This window comes from Suillus plorans (genome assembly GCF_016647745.1).
Source record: "Suillus plorans strain S12 chromosome Unknown HD556scaffold_12, whole genome shotgun sequence".
Taxonomy (NCBI): Eukaryota; Fungi; Basidiomycota; class Agaricomycetes; order Boletales; family Suillaceae; genus Suillus; species Suillus plorans.
In genome coordinates, this window is record NW_024537396.1 from 52579 (window position 1) to 73620 (window position 21042).

General features: G+C 47.8%; 11 protein-coding genes across 11 annotated transcripts; 8 read left to right on the forward strand and 3 right to left on the reverse strand.

Moving 5' to 3' along the window:
• Positions 1–515: 515 nt before the first annotated feature.
• HD556DRAFT_1348254 (uncharacterized protein) lies at positions 516–2843 on the reverse strand. Its single transcript, XM_041302307.1, has 3 exons — positions 2286–2843; positions 1666–2122; positions 516–1613 (listed from the first exon to the last, which is right to left on the reverse strand). The coding sequence occupies exons 1-3, from the start codon at positions 2667–2669 to the stop codon at positions 673–675; spliced, it is 1782 nt and encodes a 593-aa protein (XP_041163373.1). The 5' UTR covers positions 2670–2843; the 3' UTR covers positions 516–672.
• Positions 2844–3694, reverse strand: HD556DRAFT_1348257 (transcription initiation factor IIA, gamma subunit, helical domain-containing protein). Its single transcript, XM_041302308.1, has 4 exons — positions 3548–3694; positions 3413–3500; positions 3296–3355; positions 2844–3233 (listed from the first exon to the last, which is right to left on the reverse strand). The coding sequence occupies exons 1-4, from the start codon at positions 3583–3585 to the stop codon at positions 3078–3080; spliced, it is 342 nt and encodes a 113-aa protein (XP_041163374.1). The 5' UTR covers positions 3586–3694; the 3' UTR covers positions 2844–3077.
• A 338-nt stretch (positions 3695–4032) lies between these two features.
• HD556DRAFT_1305705 (cyclophilin-like domain-containing protein) lies at positions 4033–4605 on the forward strand (the record flags this gene model as incomplete). The annotated part of the gene is made up of 2 exons (XM_041299820.1): positions 4033–4263; positions 4309–4605. The coding sequence occupies 2 exons, from the start codon at positions 4033–4035 to the stop codon at positions 4603–4605; spliced, it is 528 nt and encodes a 175-aa protein (XP_041163375.1).
• A 1373-nt stretch (positions 4606–5978) lies between these two features.
• Positions 5979–6128, reverse strand: HD556DRAFT_1212587 (uncharacterized protein; the record flags this gene model as incomplete). Its single annotated transcript, XM_041296596.1, has 1 exon — positions 5979–6128. A coding segment is annotated over one exon (150 nt), but the record flags the coding sequence as incomplete, so codon positions are not given.
• A 2133-nt stretch (positions 6129–8261) lies between these two features.
• Positions 8262–9305, forward strand: HD556DRAFT_154362 (uncharacterized protein). The gene is made up of 3 exons (XM_041309748.1): positions 8262–8611; positions 8665–8757; positions 8812–9305. The coding sequence occupies exons 1-3, from the start codon at positions 8429–8431 to the stop codon at positions 8911–8913; spliced, it is 378 nt and encodes a 125-aa protein (XP_041163377.1). The 5' UTR covers positions 8262–8428; the 3' UTR covers positions 8914–9305.
• Positions 9306–11898: 2593 nt separating this feature from the next.
• On the forward strand, positions 11899–12428 carry HD556DRAFT_1192134 (uncharacterized protein; the record flags this gene model as incomplete). The annotated part of the gene is made up of 2 exons (XM_041296196.1): positions 11899–12121; positions 12169–12428. Coding segments are annotated over 2 exons (483 nt in total), but the record flags the coding sequence as incomplete, so codon positions are not given.
• Positions 12429–12739: 311 nt separating this feature from the next.
• Positions 12740–14194, forward strand: HD556DRAFT_1439895 (JAB1/Mov34/MPN/PAD-1 ubiquitin protease-domain-containing protein; the record flags this gene model as incomplete). The annotated part of the gene is made up of 8 exons (XM_041306023.1): positions 12740–12873; positions 12927–12960; positions 13034–13216; positions 13262–13390; positions 13446–13709; positions 13761–13895; positions 13950–14002; positions 14050–14194. The coding sequence occupies 8 exons, from the start codon at positions 12740–12742 to the stop codon at positions 14192–14194; spliced, it is 1077 nt and encodes a 358-aa protein (XP_041163379.1).
• Positions 14195–14570: 376 nt separating this feature from the next.
• On the forward strand, positions 14571–15261 carry HD556DRAFT_1439896 (60S ribosomal protein L18A; the record flags this gene model as incomplete). The annotated part of the gene is made up of 4 exons (XM_041306024.1): positions 14571–14704; positions 14755–14806; positions 14881–15057; positions 15112–15261. The coding sequence occupies 4 exons, from the start codon at positions 14571–14573 to the stop codon at positions 15259–15261; spliced, it is 513 nt and encodes a 170-aa protein (XP_041163380.1).
• A 406-nt stretch (positions 15262–15667) lies between these two features.
• HD556DRAFT_1348371 (uncharacterized protein) lies at positions 15668–16861 on the forward strand. Its single transcript, XM_041302309.1, has 3 exons — positions 15668–15950; positions 16004–16378; positions 16428–16861. Exons 1-3 carry the CDS (start codon positions 15855–15857, stop codon positions 16776–16778), a joined length of 822 nt encoding a protein of 273 aa, XP_041163381.1. The 5' UTR covers positions 15668–15854; the 3' UTR covers positions 16779–16861.
• Positions 16862–18357, forward strand: HD556DRAFT_1348372 (uncharacterized protein). Its single transcript, XM_041302310.1, has 4 exons — positions 16862–17031; positions 17122–17359; positions 17416–17766; positions 17813–18357. The coding sequence occupies exons 2-4, from the start codon at positions 17267–17269 to the stop codon at positions 18158–18160; spliced, it is 792 nt and encodes a 263-aa protein (XP_041163382.1). The 5' UTR covers positions 16862–17031; positions 17122–17266; the 3' UTR covers positions 18161–18357.
• Positions 18111–19212, forward strand: HD556DRAFT_155568 (putative cyclophilin). Its single transcript, XM_041309749.1, has 4 exons — positions 18111–18432; positions 18496–18727; positions 18781–18915; positions 18966–19212. The coding sequence occupies exons 1-4, from the start codon at positions 18418–18420 to the stop codon at positions 19070–19072; spliced, it is 489 nt and encodes a 162-aa protein (XP_041163383.1). The 5' UTR covers positions 18111–18417; the 3' UTR covers positions 19073–19212.
• The last annotated feature ends 1830 nt before the right edge of the window (positions 19213–21042 follow it).

Sequence of the window (21042 nt, forward strand, 5' to 3'; positions counted from 1 at the left end):
GTCTTTCTATATATTTAGTCCTACTATATAAAAACTTTGACGCCGTGCACTCAATTCAATCTGTTCTGTGTCTATGAAGTGGCATGTGACAGTGATAGGCCTGGACCTTGCTGGCATGGAATCTCGACAAGTCTTTTCCGAGTACCGGACCGAGTAAGTACAGCCAAGCGTTGGCTCCAAGCGAACTTCGATCCAAGCCTTGGCGTGAGGCCGCCTGTAATACTAGTATGAACTAGTCAACTATGAGTAAACTAGATTATCTGATCTTACCAAGCTCGGTCGACGGTGGGACCAATCATTTCTTCTTCATCACCAATCAACCTGGCTTTGATCGCAGTTGCTAGTAAAAATAAAAATACTTGAAACACATCTTCACGGTAATAAATCATTCGGCGCAAGGAGCTAGCAGGCACATACTAATCTTCGTGGCGCTGCCAAGCAACTGCCAAGTGCAGTGCGGTCGCTGCGATCCCTGCAGGTGCTTCTGTACGTCGACATCTCGTCATGATTACGAAAACACAAGGCGGAACCAAAAAAATAAATACATTTACACTCCAAGTGAATTACAACACTGTATGTACAACAATCAAAAATATCCCACTAAACCACAACAGCTAGAGCCGCGAGTCCTGCGTAATAAATAGTATCAACACAAGTTCGGCTCACGCAACCTCAAGGAGACCTTACATACGAAGAAGGCTCAGTACAAATAACCTCATCTACCCTCTTCTTCAGCCATTCTATCACATCCTGTCCCAGTGTCGCACAATCATACAACTCCAGGTGCTGCAGTCTCGTCGGTATAACTCCATTCACCATCGTCGCAGATCCCGACTCTGGATTGCGAGCTTCCACAAGCTGCACCAGCTTCGCTATCCCATCAGAATGCGCATGACAACTTTTCATCGCCACCGTCGTCAAATTCGGACACGCCCAGTGGGTCTGTTCTTCGTCGGGCATTCCGAGCGCTGACAAAAATGGCTCGAGCGGCGTCCCGCCTATGCTCAACGATTGCAGATGGTTTAGGTCCGTCAAGAAACCCCATGAGATGACGACTCCGCCGGGGCCATAATAAAGCGTCGAACTCGAGGTACTGCCGTACGAGACAGAGAGGCGAGTAATCGGTGGATTGTTCGAGCGTTGTAGGAGATTGGTAATGGTGTCTTCTATCGGATCACGGGCTTCTACATCGAGGTTGAGTATCTCTAAAGAGGGAAGCACGAGCGAGTCCGCTAGTTGCGACATGTGGTAGTGACCGCCAAAGGTGAGTTCACGAAGCCGAGGTAACGAAGTCTGGACAAGGGGAAGAATAGCTGGCAGAGCAACAGCAAAATATAAGGTGAGCGATTCAAGATCTGGGTTACTGGCGATAATGTGCATGATGCGATCCAACGGTAGATGATTCGATGGAAGTGAACGGAGATTAAGCGACCGTAGATTGGTTTTGAATATCGGCGATGACCATTTGAATGGAACGTGGTGTAACATCAGTGACTCTAGTTTGCCAAGAGCCATACTAGTTGCTGGACTTGAACTCGGTATCCATGGCCATTCACTCGCATAAATAGTTTCAGCGCAAGAGATTTCAAATTCTCTAAGTATGGGGGCGTCGCCTATTACTTTCCCATTAAATAACATTGAATCGTTTTGAGCATGGTTACGTACCAGCTATTGATTTCAGCGCGGACATGGATGGAAACTGCCTGTCGAACCTGAAGACAAACCGTTGCCATCGGTGCATTTGCTCGATAAGGTAGAATATTGCAATATGTCCCCAGTGAGCGTTCCGCTGAGCTTGTGGGGTATTTCTTGAAGAAGGTGGAGGGGGTGACCCCCATGAATCGTGATGCGAGGGTGATTGCGGGACAATGATAGGAGTATGGGCGGGTGGGAGGAGCATCGCTGTTCCAGGAGGGTGTGGGATCACATAATGAGGCGGTGGACTGGGCGGATGCAACCACGGCGTAGGTGAAGCAGGTCGGGTACGGGTCGATGAGCCCTCGTTAGACACACCGTTTACTCGCAAGTAAATCTCGATATCGAGCGGGACTTTGTCTCCAGAACGTTCCAGCCAAAGCCGTATGGTATCGGCGGTTGCGCTCTGATTTGTCACGAGTCTTATCTAGCATGAAAGAGTCAACATCATGAACGAGAAAAGGAGATCAAGAACGAGCTACGAGGGCAGTAACTAGTAACTGCCTCCACCGCACACACATACGAGGATATCGATACCATCTTCCATGACGCAATACCAAGCTGAAAGGCGAAGAATTGCATCATCTCACCTTGGACCACAGCCTCGGCATTGACAGCGTGAGTCTTCGCCACAGCGTGCAGACAGATGCAAGCACCCAAGCACAGCAAGGATGATCATCGAAGTTGAAAAGGAAGATATGGCGGAGTAGTTCGTGTGGCAACCGGCGTATAGGAGAGATATACGCCTTTGTATATATCACCTTCTCCTCTAACAACAACTTTTCGCGTCGTAGGTCACGTACAGCGCGCTTTCTCTCGACGACAATTTGAGCCAGGGCGTCTTCCGCGGATGTAATCTTTTCCGAGAGCGCTAAGAGCTGCTCTTGCTGTGCCTGGAGCTCTCTGCGAGCATCAGCAACAGCTGCGTCCGTTGGTGGCTCCGGATAATGGGCTAAATATGCGGAAGGCGTCATGACGGACGATAGTGTGGATGTGTTCACGGTGAGAAAAGGCGGGACAGGAACAACAGGTTGGATGAGCTGAAACTGATGGAAAGTCCCATATATGGCCACGTGGGTTTTGTAGGCTTGGCCCTTGGGGATGGCGGAGTGACGGGGCCCCTCATGTCCTCCGAGTTTTCTGCTTTATCTACCAAAGTCGTATCATCGTTCATTCAGACTATCGGTACCCCAGTCTCAACGACCTAAGCCTAGTTAATCAACCGACGATTTTAAAAAGATTTTGTATCGGAACCGAAACTGATATTTGCTTATCTATCCATGACAACCAGAAACAACAGCGTGGAAAGGTAGTACAACATTGTATGGATAAGTATGAAGTAACTGCCATAAGGGACGTTCGACCGGTGAGAGATGCCTCGGCTACTTCTTTCCTGCTTCAATGGCATCTCCATTCTTGCATGCGATTATTTTTATACGAGCCGCTGAGACCATTTCGTTCGATTCCATCTTGAAAGACGGGTTCTTGACGATGAATGTCCACACATCATCGCACAAACGGTATGTCCGAAGGTTGCCCTGAAAGAAAAGGATAAAAGCTGTGAGAAGTCTTTCATTTCAAAACTCAGAAGCGAACGAGCCTTGAGGGTAGTCTTGGTTTTCACCTGCTTGACCATCGTGTCCGCGAGCGACTTATCAAACTGTTAGAACTCGTGGTCAACGCTCATTGACATGACGGACATTGAATCAACAAATACCTGTTGAAGGACTTTCATGGCCAATTGCGGTGTGATAGCGCCGCTTGTGATAAGCTCGTCCAGCGAGTCTGTCAGGGCCATTCCAATTCTGCAGCCGTGAACAGCCAAACGATCAGGTAAACCGTTGGAACATACGATGACCCTCGGTAAAACTCGTAGTACGCTGAAGCCATGCTAATTTGCAGCAGTCCTCAGCTTCAGAGTGAAACAGGCGGGAATTGTGGAGAGCCGCTTCTGACCGCTTGCTGCCATGAGCTGCGGCAATGGTTGGTGGGTAATGCCACCGTGACGTGTGATGTCACGCAAGAGTGAACTTTGCACAATGGATCTGAATCACTCAAATTCTATGCAAATGTCTTCCACCGTTTATCTCGATATTTTCATGGGAGACGAAGAACAGCACAAACTCGATGAAGCCGCATTTATTGCCACTCGCAATTTCCTCGCTAATAATGCAGCAATTTACGGCTTGCCATCCGATCCACATCATCTATCATCAGAGCAACAAGAAATGCTCAGAGAAATCGATGTATTTGCATTTCTGCCGATTGCTCTACTGCCAACATATTCAAAGACATCCATATTCTAATCGTCGATAGAAATCGCATGTACTACGCTTCATGCCCGCAGAGGCCCTTTGTGTCGGCCGCCTCGTCTTTGAGTTGAACCCCGAGGCCTCTCTGAAAAAAACGACGACCAATTTCACTGCGCTGTGTACAGGGGAGAAAGGAAAGTGTAAAAATGCACGTAACAAAGAGTTGTATTACTTGGGATGTCCGATACATCGCATTGTGAAAGATTTCGTGGCGCAGGGAGGCGACGTTACAAGGGGCGATGGCAGTGGCGGTGAGGTTCGTACTCGAAATATAACTCATTAATTTTCTGATTTCACCCAGTCAATATATGGCGGCAAATTCAACGATGAAAAGGATGGCTTGAAGATCAAGATGAGAAGAGGAACTTTGGCGATGGCTAACTCCGGCAAAAATACGAATTCTTCCCAGTTCTTCATTGTGCTCACGGATGACGAGATGCAACTTGCAAAGTTGAACAGCAAATATGTGGCATTCGGAGAATTAAAAGCGGGGTTTGAGGTACTGGACAAGCTGAATCAAGTTGCTGGGGACGTTGATGGGAAACCCAATGTACCAGTGTGGATAGGCGGATGCGGGAAGACCAATCATGTAAAATAACACGTAACAAGAGGTGGAGTGTTCACCCAAATCCAGACAGTGGGGTGTAATGATAATCGACTTACTCGTTCGAGACTGGCACTTCTCCCGCGAGTGGAAATCACATAAGGGGGCGAGGTCGCTTAGAAAAACATGAGTTATGTTGTTATGCTATGTGGGGAAAGCATACATTCAGTGTCACGTTCTCCCTATATCTGTGTTTTTCTTCGTTTAGGCTGATGATAACTGTTGTGAGACAAATCGCCCACAAAGGCCCTTGGAGCGAAAACACCTGCAGATAGAATTCAGGGTCCTAAGAAAAGTTGTCCGATCACGTTATCATGACTAGTACTCACTTGCTATCAAGATCCACCAATACAACGTTATTGCGGATATATCTGTAGGGCAGGCATGCACGACTCATGTCTGAAGTAATATTATAGGGCGAAGAAGTCTGAGAGAAGGCTCGCATTACGCGATTCATCTTGCATGGTAACGCTGAGCTGGTTGCCTGTAAATGCCTTCGTGTCAGAGGTATCCATGCTGGCAGAAGATCAACAAACGGCCAAGAAGGGATGCAACTATGTACTTATACTGCTGAGATGATCCAGCCTCGTTTCGATTGAAGCGCGACTCTCGGCATAAACGCGGCCTCGTGTGCACTCTCAGTTTGATAGAAAACCTGCAAAATGGAGCCAGCCTGTGGCAATCAAACCATGCGCGACGGATCATGATGATCGACGGATGTGAAGAAGCTATACCAGCGGGCGGAGCCGTGTGATGGGCAGGTGACCATTGCGCATGATTACCTATTCCAACATCGCCGTTAGCCTGGGATATACTAGATGGAGATGTCGTGAACGAGAAAAAAACAAGCTCGGGATCCCCAATAGCCCACCACATGATTAGTTTAGCGTGTAGAGAAGCAAAAGAGCTTACACAGATGTTGATCATGAAACTTTACAGCAATAACGCCAACGCGGTTGCAACGAGGATCTGGCAGGGAATAGATAATCAGAGCTAAAATGGACTTATCACTATCACAGACACTATGTGGCCGGCGGCATTGGGAAAGCATTAACGGCTACAGCCAGTCACTGACTAAGGCTTGTACCTCCCTCTGACAAACTTCCGTTCAAGTCGCAAACGTCACGAGTTTGGCTCATAGATAACCCTGCTTAGCGCATGGCTTATAGACTGCCGTTGCAATTAATGCAATCAATATGAAAAATGAACATGAGTTGGGATGAGAAATATGAAAACTCGGACACTAACCACCCGACGGGAAAATTAATGAGAAAGCAAGATCCAGCGGGAATGAACACTAACGCAGCTTTCTTTGGCTGGACAGTCTCTACAGCCTCGGCGAGATCCGCAGGGCTACGATCCGACACAGGTTCCTGAACCAACAGATTCACATCCATGTCACTCATACGTTCACAAAGGACTAGTGCCTTCTGATGGAATCCTGCGGGAACACCCTCAACCCTCCCTGGCAGCAAGATATACGGCAGAATGGGAGTGTGAAACAAGCGATGAGCCACCCTGACCCAATTGACGTGTCGGCACGGATGGTCGCAGAAACTAAATTTCAGTCTTGTTGTTGTGACTGTGGGTGGTGTAGCATGAGGCTGATAACGTACAAATTGGAGATATTCCCCTGTGACTTTGTAAAGATCCACACGTCTTGCGGACTGGTGCCAGCGTTTTCCGTCAACAGATTTTCCAATTCAGCAGCTGCTGGCCGTTTCCGGGAGTGAACCTTTCAAATTTCCGTGAGTCCATAGCACACCTTGGGAAGCTGTTGGGGTCCAATCGTATAATAGGACCAGAGACCGCCGAGGAGCGACGTATTCACCCAAATGGTAGGTATCTAAAGCGCAAGAATGAAGTTCACAGCCATATTAATGTTGATTCCGCGTGATGGAACGCAGGAAGAGCAAATAATACAACTCAAGCACGCGACGCCCTGTCAGATAGGTAGAGAGAAAATTAAGCAGTTAATACACAACATGGATGATCAAATTGTCCTACCTACAAAGCTGGGCCCTTCATTACGATCGAGCCACCTTGTGACTTCCACGAGTGAGAATACGTTGTGCAAGCTCGGATGTAGTAAAACGAAGAGAGAGGAAGACGTTGAGTAACAAACGTCGCATTATGGCATCCTCAAAAACTAAAGATATTTGAGCAAGTCTTTTTCACTCTTCAGGGAACTGAATTTGAACGACTTGGCAGTTAGTGTACCATGAAAAACCATTATCTACGTGAATGACTTGAGACATAGTTATTAGTCAAACAGCAGTGTACGTGCACGGCCGAGGTTACATCAGATAACATTAAAAAAAAGCTTAGCGCTTAGTTATGAACACTGCAGGCAGACTTGACAAATTTACGCCTCGGCTAAAAGTCATGATCGGGTGAAAATGGCAGGGGCGACACTGCTATCTCGACTCCGGGAAACTAGATCAGTGCTTGCTGGTCAGGATTTGGCACCCGTGGCACCGAGAAACACTACCATTCTCCCGCCGGCAAGCTTAAGCTTAGTAGTATTGGTAAAAGTTTGGCGAAACATAAAATTTTTGCTGCGCCCGGATCCGTGGCTGTTTTGCCGCCGGCAGATGACTGACCCTCTGATTTCTCCATGGGGAATACCCACCTTACGGGACACGACATGATGTAGCAGAGTCCAGACCTTGAAAGTCGTTCTGTCCAACAGAACCTGAACCTGCTAGCTGCCTACTAGAGGACAAAGTTTCAAACCCAATCAAAACCTTGGTGACAGTGGAGCTCGCAGTCACGTCATCTTGTAAAGTCACACCTTCTGCGCCAGCCGGTGCTAGCACACTTCGACGCCACTCTCGTCACCTTTGGTTAGGTTGAGCCCACCGTTAGGCCAGTAATCATATCTAGTCATCATTGAACAACTTCCTCGGTGTCTCGTGTCATTCAGGTTATTAATACTTGGTTTGTATTATATCATTGCTTGCCCAGAAGAGCGAGCATCTTAGGACATCCTCTGCGAATGCACACTAACTCGTGTTCAATTTAACCACGTCCGAGCCCTTTTGGGGTACGAGATCTTCGGAACCGGGGATGTCAATCGGGATCTCCACAAGCATAGAGGATTATAGCTGATCGTACCATAGCCTTAGCGGTTTTAGCAAGAATCGCTGCGGATGGTGTGTCGGACCCTCGGTCGCCATTAGGTAGCATCCTCTTCGTCTTCTTCGTCGAGTTGTTGAGATGATGTGGACATCGATGCCGAAACGTCGACGATTGGGGCCAGCGCGAGAGGGTTTACCTTCCCATTCGGAAGCACCTCCTGAATGCGAGCTCCAATGCCGTAGTTCTCGCTGCATTTGAAGGAGGTTCTTTAAAACAATGGCCGTGATCAGGACTCAGATCATTATAATGCACGCGCAGTCAGAGAGGCGACGCGCTGGATGCCACGAGGTCGCGGAATGAACCATACTTCCCACCCCGTCACTCATCACAGTCACAACCCAGGCAGTTCCGGAACCTCGCGTATTCAATCCCCCACCTCGCAAATAACTCGTAAACTGAATTAACCGTTAGTATTTATCTTCATTTTCTGGTTCCTCGATCATTCTAGGACTCCGTCCACATCAAGGAACGTGGGCGGCTCGATATGAAGACCGCATTTGGGAGTCTGATCCCTATGTTAGGCATCATTCCAGAACCATAATAACCTGGCGGTAGTCGACTGTACCTCAGGGCTTGCACCCTTTTTTCGATTGCGGTTCGCAAACACATACATATATATATTGCATGAGTCGATCTTGTTCAAACACCACCTTCGACTTTGCCACCTCTCCTCCAAATGAACTTTTGCGTTGCTCCTTGCCTCACTCTGTCCCCAACGGCTGACAGTTGTCCCTTCGAGGCCATCAGGCTATTGTTCACGGGCAATGTCAGGATTCCCCTAGGACCAGGAGCATTCACCCCGGGTGGCTCAATATCCATTTCATCACCACATGCTGAAATCTGGCTTCAAAATAAACAGGTTAGAGAACGCGTATTCCAATGTGACAAACAGACACTAAAGATCCATTCCAGATACTTATACGAGATCAAAACACCACACATGGAACATATGTAAATGGTATCCAAATAGTACAACAAACTCTCTTGCAGAATGGCGACATCCTCGTACGTATTCGCGTTTAAAATGCAGTATACGCGTTGAACTTTACGTTTCTACAGACATTGGGTGCTCCAATAATGCGGTCCTCTAGCACCCCCAACAATGTAACCCATGCACAACTCAAGCCCATCAAAGCAATGGTGACCATTGTGGGTGTCTGATCTCCCAGCGGCAACTATGGTGCCAATCATGATTCTCGTGGCCTGTCTGTGGGTGTCGCGACCTGCGCAATTCAAGGACCCACCACCCTTGGCATCATCATGCGCTTGCCCTTCGGCAGCATGCACTCCGAGTTTTCGTTCCTTTCCTTCTTTTGTATCGATTGTCCTTTGATCACAGCGTCCACGATATGCTTGCATAGTTGAAGCATCTTTGAAGATTTCCTTCTGCTTAGCTTAGATGTGCGACCTAATTAGCATCGAGACTCATACATAGATTAGACAAAAGCTGATGATGGTGTATGATGTACGCAGTAGTCAATCCCCAGATCCAGATTCCAAAGGCGCTCTAAAAGCCACGAAACAGAATAAATTGAAATCTTATCGTACGCGCCAATCTGTCGGACTTCAATTAGGCGATGAGCCGGCAGCAATATGATGGAGCTACGGACGGGTATGAATTTCATACACCAGTTCTGGCGGGCCAATCGTGTAGCTTGATGAAGGTCTCCACCTCATTGGTAGGTTCAATAGGGTCCAAAATCGACGTGAGCTAACATAACTCGCGGCCTCATCGACATCCCTAGCCATCGTATCTTCGACAACTAGTATATCGAGAACGAGGATGGAGATTTACTTAGACATAGGAAAGCAGTATGGTTCATAGTCTTGCCCTAAGTTCTTGTCAAAGCAAAATCTTGCATGCTTCATGGGCGCTTGTCCACACCAGGGTCCACTCGTTACCATGTTCTGAGAAGAAAGTACTGGGAAGACTGACCAAATGGAGAACACCCTTTGCCGATCTGGCAGTAGAATTTACTCGCCGTGCCCCAAAATGATAGCACAAAAGGTTCTTGTTGTCTCAGTTGCGTGGTCACAGAATATTTGATCGCAGTCTCCGGACATGCATAGCCCTTCCAGAGCCCATATAGAACCTCGTTCACTGTTGTGGCAGCGATGATAGGCAGACAATTCAAATCTGATCCTCTCCTCGGACATGCCACTCGTTGAGCCTATCGAGTCACCCTGACTATTAAAATATCTGGTAGATTTCCAAGTACACGATGTCTTTCCTTGATCGATGAGAGTTTTAAAGCGTGTAGGCACACTGGAAGATCGAAGCCTCACGGAGGAGTGTGCGCGATGTCTTTCCTTGATCGATGAGAGTTTTAAAGCGTGTAGGCACATTGGAAGATCGAAGCCTCACGGAGGAATGTGCACGAAGGTTAAAATCTGCCTTCGTCTGGACTCTCTATCCACGTCGATCGAAGATTAGAATGTGCGCACTAACGTCACTGAAATCCGACCTGCTTGTAAGCAGTAGCAGTATGTCCTGGAATTGTGTGAGTTGTTAGGAGGGGGTGAATGTTGGGTATAAGATGAAAAAGAATGATAACGCCGGGAACGATCTGATCAGTGTGATTTCAGTATATCCAGCTCGTTGCACAAATCATCCTCGCGTCTCCGTTTGATAGATACGACCACTCAAGGTGGTTTGGAAGTAACATGAAACGTAATTGATACCAAATCGTTGACCGGACCTCCGCCTCCGCCATCATCGTCTACAGGGGAGTAGAGCTCATGCACATGGGTGACATAACGTTAGATCCCTTCCATGCGTGAGATATTAGGCTCATTATTCTTGACGTAAACGACCACCTCGGACGAGAAGCAATCGCCGGGGCAGGAAATTCGGAAATGAGAAGGAAATTTGAGGTCGGTTGGGGAGACCGACCATCGTCATCGACAACCTTGTCGATCAACGAATTGGAGTTGTGACGGAAGCAACTAAATTTGCCACTGGAGTCAATATTGCTATCATCCAACTTGCAGCGAGGATGATGATATTCTTTCTCCACGGGTGACATGACCATTCGTTAGTACGCCGCGGCCGCGTGATTTGGGTGCAGATCCATGATTGGAATATCACACTCGAAATCTGGTCTATCAGAATCATCATCAGTCGTAATATTGACACTGTCTTGTTTCTATTCTGAATCCCGCTAATTCCTGATGACATACCGGAATAATTTCCTGCTTGTGAGGCATTAATATTGGTAGTCAGCCCCCTAAATCCATTGTTGTGCGACTGCACGATTTAAAGGCGCGGTCTGTGCCTGCCCAGACTTTGATAATCACCACGAGCAAGAAGACCATATGCTCGCACCTCCCAGTCCGGTACTTTTTCCAACAACGGTGAATTCAGTGGGATCTCCGTCAAACTTCTATCCCAGAGTACCGGTGATTCCGAAGGCCGTGCTGCCCAGATTTTCATTTCTGGTGAAATCACCTGCGAAGCGTCGTCATTAAGATTTATGACAGAGCTCAGAGAAATCACTGAGGACAAGCTTCCTTCGTGCAGGCCCGCGCACCGCAATGAAGTCTGTGATGTATTGTAAAAGTCAGATGGAGCAGCATATGCCAAAAAATGTGGTAGTTCGGGGCAACGACGATTTATGCGAACAAAACGTCGCGGCGTTTTCTTGCGGTACTAGGTAGGCCCGAATAATGACGCGACAAGTTCGGAGCGCTTCGTCTTGACTCTTCGAGCGGAGACTGAGTACTGATGACTCACCAAACTGATAGAACGCGGCTTCAGAATTCAATACCCAGTACGACTCACGTTTCACAAGTTGTTCTGGTTTCCACGTAAAAGAAAAACGATGCAAAGTTGACTTAGGGGATTCCGAGTCATGTGGGTGTGGGAGCTGACTCAGCGCACTGTGCAGCGCAGCCAAGTTCCAACGTTTGTCATCCGATAAACATCATCTCCAGTAGACCTCCAGGATTCGCAAGCTCGTTATTTAACGCAGGACGGTTCACGAGACGACAGGAGTATGCATGCTGTCTCTTGGCCAGTGGAGGATAGCAGTATCTGCGTGCACTCGCACACCATGCTTACACTCATTGACTACAAATACGACAAGCTCGTCTAACACTGTTTTGTCGATACCATCCATCTCCCGAAACTATTGGAACAATCGAAGTAGAGGTGGACAAAATCTTACTGAACGCTACCGCAGACTAGAAAATACTCTTCGGGGGAATGCTATCATGAAGCAGATATCCGAGATTTCTCAGGACGTCGAGGATGCATTCAAGGCCAGGTCGCCTTCATCGATATCCTCTTCGCTCCATGGTGCACAAAATATTTCAAATACCATCGCGGGCTTTGTGATCCCCAAGGAACCCATACCACCTTCAGATGAAGGTAAATTTTCCACCAAAGCTAACTTCCAGTGTCTGACATAAGGCAAGAATGTTGCATGTCAGGATGTGCAATTTGTGTCTATGACCTTTACGAAGAATCTCTGGAAGCTTACAAAGAGTCGATCGTGGCCTTGCGCTCGTCGCTTTCCGCTCTTTCAATACCAGAATCCGAGTGGCCAGACCGCGTTCGAACCAATACACCAGCTACACAAAAGAGGCACGATATCGTCCTCAACGCGTTCGAAGAAATGGAGCGTCAGTTGAGGGAGAAGAAGGAGCGGAGAGCTGCAGTTGAAGCGGAGAGTTAGTTTGTGGCTACTAGCTGGGGCTAGCCAATACTAACATTCGGCTTTCGATAGAAAGGACGAGAGGAGAATTACTCTCAGATGATACGGAGATGTCTCCTATAAACATTCGGATGTTGTACGAAGGCATTAGATGGTTATTATTCCCAAAACGTTGACTAGTATTGCATGGCTAGTAGGAGATCACTCATATGTTCGTGTCTGATTCGCCTATGCACGACGTCAATATTACTAAGTTATTACTATTTGCACTGTACATTTTGGAATCTGCCTCCGCCACAAATCATGTGGCCCCTTGTCATCTACCACCACATATGACTTCTAGCACCGCGTTCAAGACCTTCTCGCTAGCAAACGACGTATTTGAAGTTTCGCCTCAAGATGAGATATATGCCTTTGATGTCGAAGCTAATAAGCGGATAAACCGGGAGGCACCATGGGACAAGGAGTATGTCGGCGACCCCATATCACTTGAGCAGGCCTCATTGACTTCTCTGATAGTCCACAATACTTCAAATCATGCAAGATCTCAGCAGTCGCCTTGATAAAGATGGAAAGCTTCAACAGCTGAAGTTTCAACGGGCAATCTGACGTTGTTTCTTCTGCAGGTCATTCATGCACGATCAGGAGTGCCACATGAGATCATGGGACTCATGCAAGGCAAGGTGATGGGCAACTCGCTGGTCATCATGGACTCCTTTGCACTTCCTGTGCAGGGCACGGAGACGCGTGTTAATGCTGCGAATGAGGCAAATGAGTACATGGTAAAGTATATCTCGGAGAGCGAGAAGGTATGTAATCAAACCTTCTAGACAACTTGCGCTCACTCCCCTTAGGCCAAAAGATTGGAGAATGCTATTGGCTGGTACCACTCACATCCAGGCTATGGGTGCTGGCTTTCGGGAATAGATGTGGACACCCAAATGAACAACCAGCAGTTCCAGGATCCTTTCGTGGCCGTCGTGGTGCGTCCATCATCATGTTCCGGCTCGATTGCTGGTCTGACCCTCAATGCGATAGATTGACCCAAATCGCACGATCTCTGCTGGCAAAGTCGACATTGGTGCCTTCCGCACGTACCCATCGAATTACACGCCTCCTAACGTATCCGCTTCCGAATACCAATCCATTCCCCTGAGCAAAATTGAAGACTTTGGTGTGCACGCGAACCAGTACTACCCACTAGACGTAGAGGTGTTCAAATCGAGCTTGGACACTGAACTGCTCGGTCTGCTGTGGAACAAGTACTGGGTCAACACACTTAGCCAGAGCCCTTTGATTTCGGTGAGAGGCTTTTACTAGCTTCAATTGTTCTCTCATATCCCACGTGTACAGAATCGGGCGTATGCAGTGTCACAGATCGTAGATCTGCATCAGAAACTCTCCAAGGCTCAGGCTACAGTGTCCAGTACGCGGGCGCCTTTGCCAGCAATGAAGGGACAGGAGGAGAAGGCATCAAGTGCACCCAAAGTAGATTATACTTCAACTGTCTGTGCACTAAATATTCATACGTGTTTGTTGCAGAAGGAAGAAAAGAAGAAAGAAGACAATCAACTCGCAAAGGGTGTGAAGGATAGGTAGGTCTCTATTTTTGTGTAGTACAGCCAAGCTTATGTTTTTGTAGTATCAAAATCGCCGCAGAGGCTCAACATGGTTTGATATCTCAGGTTTTGAAAGATATCGTTTTCTCTTCGCGACCGAGTCAGCAGGCTGGGGCCAGTGCCAATCGCGTCACCGAGATGATGGATACTGCAATGAGTGTCGAGTAGATCTGCATTTTCTGATCATTCTGCACTTTGTAATGGTACAATTTATACTACATCCTCTTCATCATTATGAAGAATCTGCATGCGATAGATCTCGAATATTAGATCTTCGAGTTCGTATTGGAGAACAGGCTTCGTGATTTGCCACAGCCACAAACATTGACAAACAACTACCTCAAACCTTGGTGTAGATAGTGGTTTCGCCATCCTCGCCAACGTCAACGCCTCAAGAACAAGACAATCTCAAAGTAAGCAACTCATTTACGACGTTAACATGCATATAGAGAGTTCCATCGAGGAAAACAACCTAGAAAACCTGTTTCTTTTGATGGATGTCACTCTTCCTGTCTGGATGTGTACTGATATGTTCTGCACCTAGATGGGCCTCAAAGAATTCCAAGTCGTCGGACGTCACTTACCTACCACCAATGAGCCCAACCCCAAAATCTATCGCATGCGCATCTTTGCTCCTAATGAAGTTGTTGCAAAATCTCGGTTCTGGTATTTCCTCAGGTACGCTAGCCTGCAAAGTTTTTTTCAGGCGTAATGTAACATCCACCTAGGCAATTGAAGAAGGTCAAGAAAGCCAGTGGTGAAATCATTGGTGTCAACGTTGTGTGTATCCCTTGCAGCCGTTCAAGTGGCAGGCGGAACGGGATTGCTAACGGTCTATATGACCTGTGTTACAGATACATGAGGCAAAACCTCTGAAGGTCAAGAACTTCGGTATCTGGCTCCGTTACGACTCGCGATCGGGAACCCACAACATGTACAAGGAGTTCCGTGACCTCTCCCGTGCTGATGCAGTCAAAAGCCTTTACCAGGACATGGCTGCCAGGCATCGTGCCCGCTTCCGGTCGATCCACGTATGGCCTGTCATTTTCCCATCTTTCATCATGTTGATATCTGTATTTCCTCAGATCCTCCGCGTCGTTGAGATCGCTAAGACTGATGATGTCCGCCGCCCCTACATCAAGCAGCTCCTTACCCCCAACCTCAAGTTCCCTCTTCCCCACCGTGTTGGCAAATCTGCTGCGACATTTGTCGCTCATCGTCCTTCTACTTTCTGATTGTCTGTTACGATGTGAAGGCGCCACGGAGTATGGATTTGCATGCATACCTAAGTACGGGTTCATATGTAAAATTTCTTCGTCCTGCAATGGTCGATATTCATATGCATATATGACATCCAAGCTCATGATTTTAATCCTTTGCGCGATCTGTAGGTGATCAGAACTTGACAATGTGGCACGTCCTATCACGGGTGATTCTACCTGTGGTTGACCATTCTAGTCTGCATGATTTCACGTTCATCACACATGTAACACGGTTAGAGCTCCTGTTGAGCAGCGGTGGTGCTCTCATATTCTCTCCAATGCGAGAGATGTTCTGGATAGTCTCTGCTTGCCAGACCTAGTCTGTGCCACCCGGTACAGGTGCCCGCCTGAGGCACAATAGACTGTCAAAGATGGTTATGACCTGCCTTAAGTTACTGGCTGTCCGGCAGCAATCAGTGCCCAGCCTTTCATTACTTAAGCCTGTAGGGCGCAGCCGCAGCTTTAATTGCAGCGGGAACTTCACAAGCTGAAGTTCTCATATGTAGACTCTAGAGCAAGAACCTTTAAAACCAGCTGATCTCAACTTGCAATACCTACATCGCAGAATGATCATCCCTTCACAGGACTCTACCGTGACAGATCCAACCTCCTCTGAACCCAAAGCTCCCCCAGAAACTGAGGGTGAGCTTCCTGGAGAAGCAGTGCGTCAAATCTTTCTACCTCTGCTGTCCTAGTTTACTGACCTTACTTACAGCCTCCTTCATATTATAACAGCACCTCGGACCAAAATGCAATCGCGGGTGCATCTTCTTCTAGCACTCCTCTTCAGCCCACATTCAAGTCCAAACCAACGAATTACTTGCATCTCTTCAATGATAATAGCTCTATCAAGGGGGAGTACGTCATAGACCCTGGCATGACCATCCCCACCTCTCTTCTTCCACCCCTGTCTCCAGAAGAGAGCGAGGCAGACAGAAAGAATCTATCCCTGCACTCGACACATGGATCTGTCAATGCAGACATATGGCTGCTCGGTGCTCGAGTCGCCCAACCCTTCGATTCCAAGAAATCCACAAAACGCACGATACTCGACATTAGCTCTGACAATGGTTCTGTTACTGCACGGGTTGTATGTCGTCTATTCGATTGCCATAGTTCCGCATTGATCAGAATGCTAGCATACTATTCACGGGGCTGAGCCTTTCTTGTTAACCATTTCCGCCAAGAACGGCGGTGTGAATGTTACTGTTCCGCGCTCTTTCAATGGTCTCCTTCTTCTAACGACCAGGCACGGCTCTGTCTCACTCGCTGATGCTCTCTCCAAGAACTGCACACATCTCAGTCAAGTAGATTTGACTCGCAGATATTTTGTTGGAGACTTGTCTACGGTTGGTGACAGTGATTGGCCTGGGGATGAAGTGCGGGTAGAAGCAGAACATGGAAAGATCTGGATAAAATATGTTGAAGAGCATACTAGTACAGATGATACGACCAAAGGAGGTCTTTTCAGTCGGTTATTCGGGTGGTAGTAAGTACTTCGGCCATTTTCCAGTCCCGACTCCGCCGGATCATTTAGCGTCTCCTCTTTAATCATCCCTATCAATGTCACTTTGACTACCGCATGCATGTGCGCAGTCACCGGCACCCCTCTGCCTCCAATGATTTCCTTTTGAGTCTTGGAACGTTCCCGACTTCAGATAACAGAGACAGCGCTTGTACAAGGCGCTAGAAACGTGCAAAAAGGAATTCTTTTCCGCAAGCGACATTCAAGTTTTGATACAGGTGCCTGAATGTTAATTACACTACTTCGGGGTGTGCAACTTACAATCAGTACCCATGATATGCATGTATGTGGCGTCAATGGACCAACAGCTGCCTGCTTTTTTTTGCCTCAATCATTTAATGCCGCAGTACGCAGCCGCAGTACCTGGAGAGAGCGCCGCAGTATTCCCTCCTTTCATTTGCGAACTCACCTAATAATCTTTGACATCTTTACTTGCACCACCACTAGTCCTCGATGATCATCTTAGAGAAGCAGCTCCAGGATGAGTGTGCCGAGGTGGAAGAGGCCGGGAAAGATCAAACAGAGGCGGCGAACAACGCCATGGATGTTCGTTGATGAGATATCTTCCAGACATTGCCGTTATCGTTGACTGCTGTCTTCAGGATGCACCACCTCCAGCATATTCAACACACGTGCAGCACACATCAAGCTCAGGTTCCACGGAGTTTCAGCCTCCTTCCAAACCTACCAATTTTCTTTCACTTGTACTCAAGGATAAACCTATACGAGGCTGTTATGTGATCGACCCTCGAATGGAAATACCCCTCAATCTGCTTCCTCCATTGAATACTGGAGAAACAGATCAGGAAAGGAAAAATCTGTTCCTTCGCACAAAGGACGGGAGTATCGATGCTGATATTTGGTTGGTCGGTCAAGAGGAAGCTACTCCTAGGAGTGGTAGGCGCACTACGCTCTCGCTAAGTTCCGACGATGGAAGCATCACGGCCAAGATTGTGAGTATTGATCATTGCAAATATTGCACCGCCTGATGCGCTCTAGAATACAGTCAAGGTCATTGCACCATTCCTGTTGGACATTTATTCACGCGATGGACGAGTAACCGTCCTTCTACCTCGGTCATTCCACGGTTCGCTTCTCCTGACCACCAGGCAAAGTACAAAGCTTTCCGACGACCTTATGCAACAGAGCACCATGTTAAGCACTGTTGAGCATACGCGGCGATATTTCGTCGGTGACACCGGTGACGTTTCGCATCGATTGTTTGGCAATGATTGGAATGGGGACGAGCTCAAGGTTGTGTCTCGGGACGGCAGGATTATAATCAGATACAAAGATGAGGCAGAGCTACCGAAATTTGGATTCTTCAGTCGAATATTCAGCAGCTAGATCGATGACGCGCGTATACGAATACTTATAGGGGCCAGTGATTACGATTCAAATTGGATGGCACAGGCCGCGGCTTGTGGCGGCTGACCGTTTGTGATCACGGAACTGCCTCGGAAAAATCTCCCCACGCACGGTGGCAGATAATCACTTCCGAGATCCGATGATCATCTCCGACTCAGATCGGCATCGTCCGACTTTCCCTTTTATCAGAGCAAGCTCCCGCAAACCTCCAATCTCAAGTCTCTCTCTTATCCATCATGGCCAACGTTTACGTGAGTGTCATATCGGCGTTATTCGCGATGAGGGATTTATATCTGACCTATCTGATTTTATAGTTCGACATCACCATCAACGGTAACAATGCTGGGCGCATTGTTTTCAGACTCTTTGATGACGTTGTACCAAAGACTGCAAGAAATTTCCGCGAGTTGTGCACTGGCCAAAATGGTTACGGATATGCTGGCTCTGGCTTCCATCGTATCATCCCATCCTTCATGCTTCAGGGTGGTGACTTCACCAGGGGCAACGGAACTGGTGGCAAGTCCATCTACGGCGAGAAGTTTGCTGGTGAGGGTCATAGTGGTACTCGGAATACAGCCCATCTAATCGTGATATTATAGATGAAAACTTCCAATTAAAGCACACTAAGCCTGGACTTTTGTCCATGGCAAACGCAGGCAAGAACACCAACGGCTCGCAGTTCTTCATTACCACCATCGTCACTAGCTGGCTCGACGGTGCTCACGTAGTGTTCGGTAAGAATCTTCATCGAGCAGCTGTCGACTAGAACTAACTTATACATCAGGTGAGGTCATCGAGGGCCTTGAGCTTGTGAAGACGATTGAGAAGTACGGGACTGACACTGGCAAGCCTAAGGCCGAGATCAAGATCGCCGCTAGCGGTACACTGTAAGACATGCGACTAATGTAGAAAGGTTCGGAGAAAGAAGAATACTACTTTTATTCGTTACGAATAACTTGTATACGTTGTGAGAAAACCAGTACTTATGATTCTTATCGATATGCAATTCAATCGCAGAGATTAGATGATCGTAGATTCATGAAGGTTACGTTTATAATGTCCGCAATCAGTGTTCTATTCATAGGTACTTCTCTTGCACACAATTACAAGCAAATAGTAAGTGAAAATATCTCACAAAGTGGGCCGAGGTGAGCACATCAATAGGAGTAAATGCGATGCAACCTGAGTCAGATCCCTAAATCAAAAGAGCCGCCCAGGCTAGATGAACAGACAGGAATTCGTAACAAAAGTAGCAAGGTGTCAGCGTTCACGAAAGTGCGAGAATCCACATGCGCACAGCGGCAGGTGTTGGTAAGGACAGCGCTTTCGCTCGCTACTGGCAGAAGGTATCAACGTAACTTGGTGGATGATTCCTCCCCTTATCAGGTTCTCTGGCGAGAAACCTGACAAGAGTTCGCAATGGTGAAGTTCTTACACGAGTAAGCTTGAGAGAGCGGTTTCGAGAGACTTTCTACTCATGGCCGGCGTCCCCGCCGGAATTGCATTCATTGCATCGGACGCACACAAGAATATGAGCCATCAGAACTCACCGTGATTTTGCGGCAGGCGCACCGGAGCTTGCTGGAGTGTAGCATGGGCGCTGTGTGCAGAAAGTGCAGGATTTGGCCAGTCTGCGTAATATTCACGCAAACTGGATGTAGACTTATGTCTGGTCAGTGTGGTTGCTCGGATTCAGGGAGTCTGTCAAGGCCCCGTACGATGTCACTATCATCCTGCCCAACCTCTATCCCACTTGCCTGCCACACCAGGATCTTTACCTCAATCTCTTCCTATCCCTACAAGTCCCTCACGCCTGCATCTCTGTCTACTACTTCCTCGGCTCTATTGCATGCGGTACGGCTGCCGCCATGTCCTCCCTCCAGGTGACTGGAACCGCGATAGCAAGCTGACAATGATGACGAGATGGTGGTTGAAATAGATGCCAGGATGCCACGTGTGTGATGGGGGCGGGCGCCGCCCATGGTGCATGACGTAGACCGTTAGTGTAGTTGCAAGGACCGCCCGGAACTATCCGATCCCCAGACTTTGGCGCGGAGTATGCGCAGTCTTCGCAGTCCGGCCATTAATTCCTACATGCCCTCCTCGCTGTGTGAGTGAGTGGCCGGAAGCCACGTGCTGCACAGCCGCTCGCTCTACTCTCACGGAGTCGGAGCAGAGTTCCAAGTTGCCATCAACACCGAGTTGCTGTTCTTTCGTATGACTCCTTCAAGACAAGCAGTGACTATTCCGACCTGGATCTTGGCCCAGCGTGATGCTCGATCTCCATGATGGCATTATTCCTGTGTTGCAGCACATAATTAAATGGCATTTATCTTCTAATGGCGAAGATCGATCAAACGCGAGGCCAGTAGTAACACACTACTTGAAATGCTGATGCATGGCCATGTATCCTGATAGCTACTAATTGCTTACAGATGCATCTACGCCCTTTTGCGAAAATGAAGTATACCGTATCTCCGCCAATTTCACTTTTTGATCCCCGTCGATTGTCATGGTGGCTATGATCAGTGATGTGTTGATGGAGCAACACGCAGCTCCAGCATCATATAAAGTCGTCGATTTGCCAGTTTCTTGGAAGTGTTTGATTGCAGGCTTGTACTATCGCAGTCACGGGCCACGGTTGGCATATAACAGACCGTTTCACACTCTCAAACAAAGTCTTCTGTCGCATTCTGGCTCATCGTACTGATGGATAATTCGGAAGCGCAGGCAATGTGAGTGATGCGCACGTAATTTGATCATGCATCCTGACCAGCTGATAGCGACTGAATATTTACAGATTATTTCGCACGTACACCGTTCTGGCGGGAAACAGTAATGAAGCTTAGCTTTATCTTTGG

Excerpts from the sequence above, each read along its gene's own strand:
- HD556DRAFT_1348254 (XM_041302307.1), bottom strand. The coding sequence starts at position 2,669 with ATGACGCCTTCCGCATATTTAGCCCATTATCCGGAGCCACCAACGGAC. Across the intron at positions 2,123-2,285 it reads TGCCGAGGCTGTGGTCCAAG|ATAAGACTCGTGACAAATCA; the intron begins GTGAGATGATGC and ends CTTTCATGCTAG. Across the intron at positions 1,614-1,665 it reads CGCGCTGAAATCAATAGCTG|GCGACGCCCCCATACTTAGA; the intron begins GTACGTAACCAT and ends GGAAAGTAATAG.
- HD556DRAFT_1348257 (XM_041302308.1), bottom strand. The coding sequence starts at position 3,585 with ATGGCTTCAGCGTACTACGAGTTTTACCGAGGGTCATC. Across the intron at positions 3,356-3,412 it reads CCATGAAAGTCCTTCAACAG|TTTGATAAGTCGCTCGCGGA; the intron begins GTATTTGTTGAT and ends GAGTTCTAACAG. Across the intron at positions 3,234-3,295 it reads AAACCAAGACTACCCTCAAG|GGCAACCTTCGGACATACCG; the intron begins GCTCGTTCGCTT and ends CTTTTCTTTCAG.
- HD556DRAFT_154362 (XM_041309748.1), top strand. The coding sequence starts at position 8,429 with ATGAACTTTTGCGTTGCTCCTTGCCTCACTCTGTCCCCAACGGCTGAC. Across the intron at positions 8,612-8,664 it reads TCTGGCTTCAAAATAAACAG|ATACTTATACGAGATCAAAA; the intron begins GTTAGAGAACGC and ends GATCCATTCCAG. Across the intron at positions 8,758-8,811 it reads TGCAGAATGGCGACATCCTC|ACATTGGGTGCTCCAATAAT; the intron begins GTACGTATTCGC and ends ACGTTTCTACAG.
- HD556DRAFT_1348371 (XM_041302309.1), top strand. The coding sequence starts at position 15,855 with ATGATCATCCCTTCACAGGACTCTACCGTGACAGATCCAACCTCCTCT. Across the intron at positions 15,951-16,003 it reads GTGAGCTTCCTGGAGAAGCA|CCTCCTTCATATTATAACAG; the intron begins GTGCGTCAAATC and ends CCTTACTTACAG. Across the intron at positions 16,379-16,427 it reads GTTCTGTTACTGCACGGGTT|CATACTATTCACGGGGCTGA; the intron begins GTATGTCGTCTA and ends TCAGAATGCTAG.
- HD556DRAFT_1348372 (XM_041302310.1), top strand. The coding sequence starts at position 17,267 with ATGATCATCTTAGAGAAGCAGCTCCAGGATGAGTGTGCCGAGGTGGAA. Across the intron at positions 17,360-17,415 it reads CGGCGAACAACGCCATGGAT|GATGCACCACCTCCAGCATA; the intron begins GTTCGTTGATGA and ends TGCTGTCTTCAG. Across the intron at positions 17,767-17,812 it reads GAAGCATCACGGCCAAGATT|AATACAGTCAAGGTCATTGC; the intron begins GTGAGTATTGAT and ends GATGCGCTCTAG.
- HD556DRAFT_155568 (XM_041309749.1), top strand. Across the intron at positions 18,728-18,780 it reads CTACGGCGAGAAGTTTGCTG|ATGAAAACTTCCAATTAAAG; the intron begins GTGAGGGTCATA and ends GTGATATTATAG. Across the intron at positions 18,916-18,965 it reads CGGTGCTCACGTAGTGTTCG|GTGAGGTCATCGAGGGCCTT; the intron begins GTAAGAATCTTC and ends CTTATACATCAG.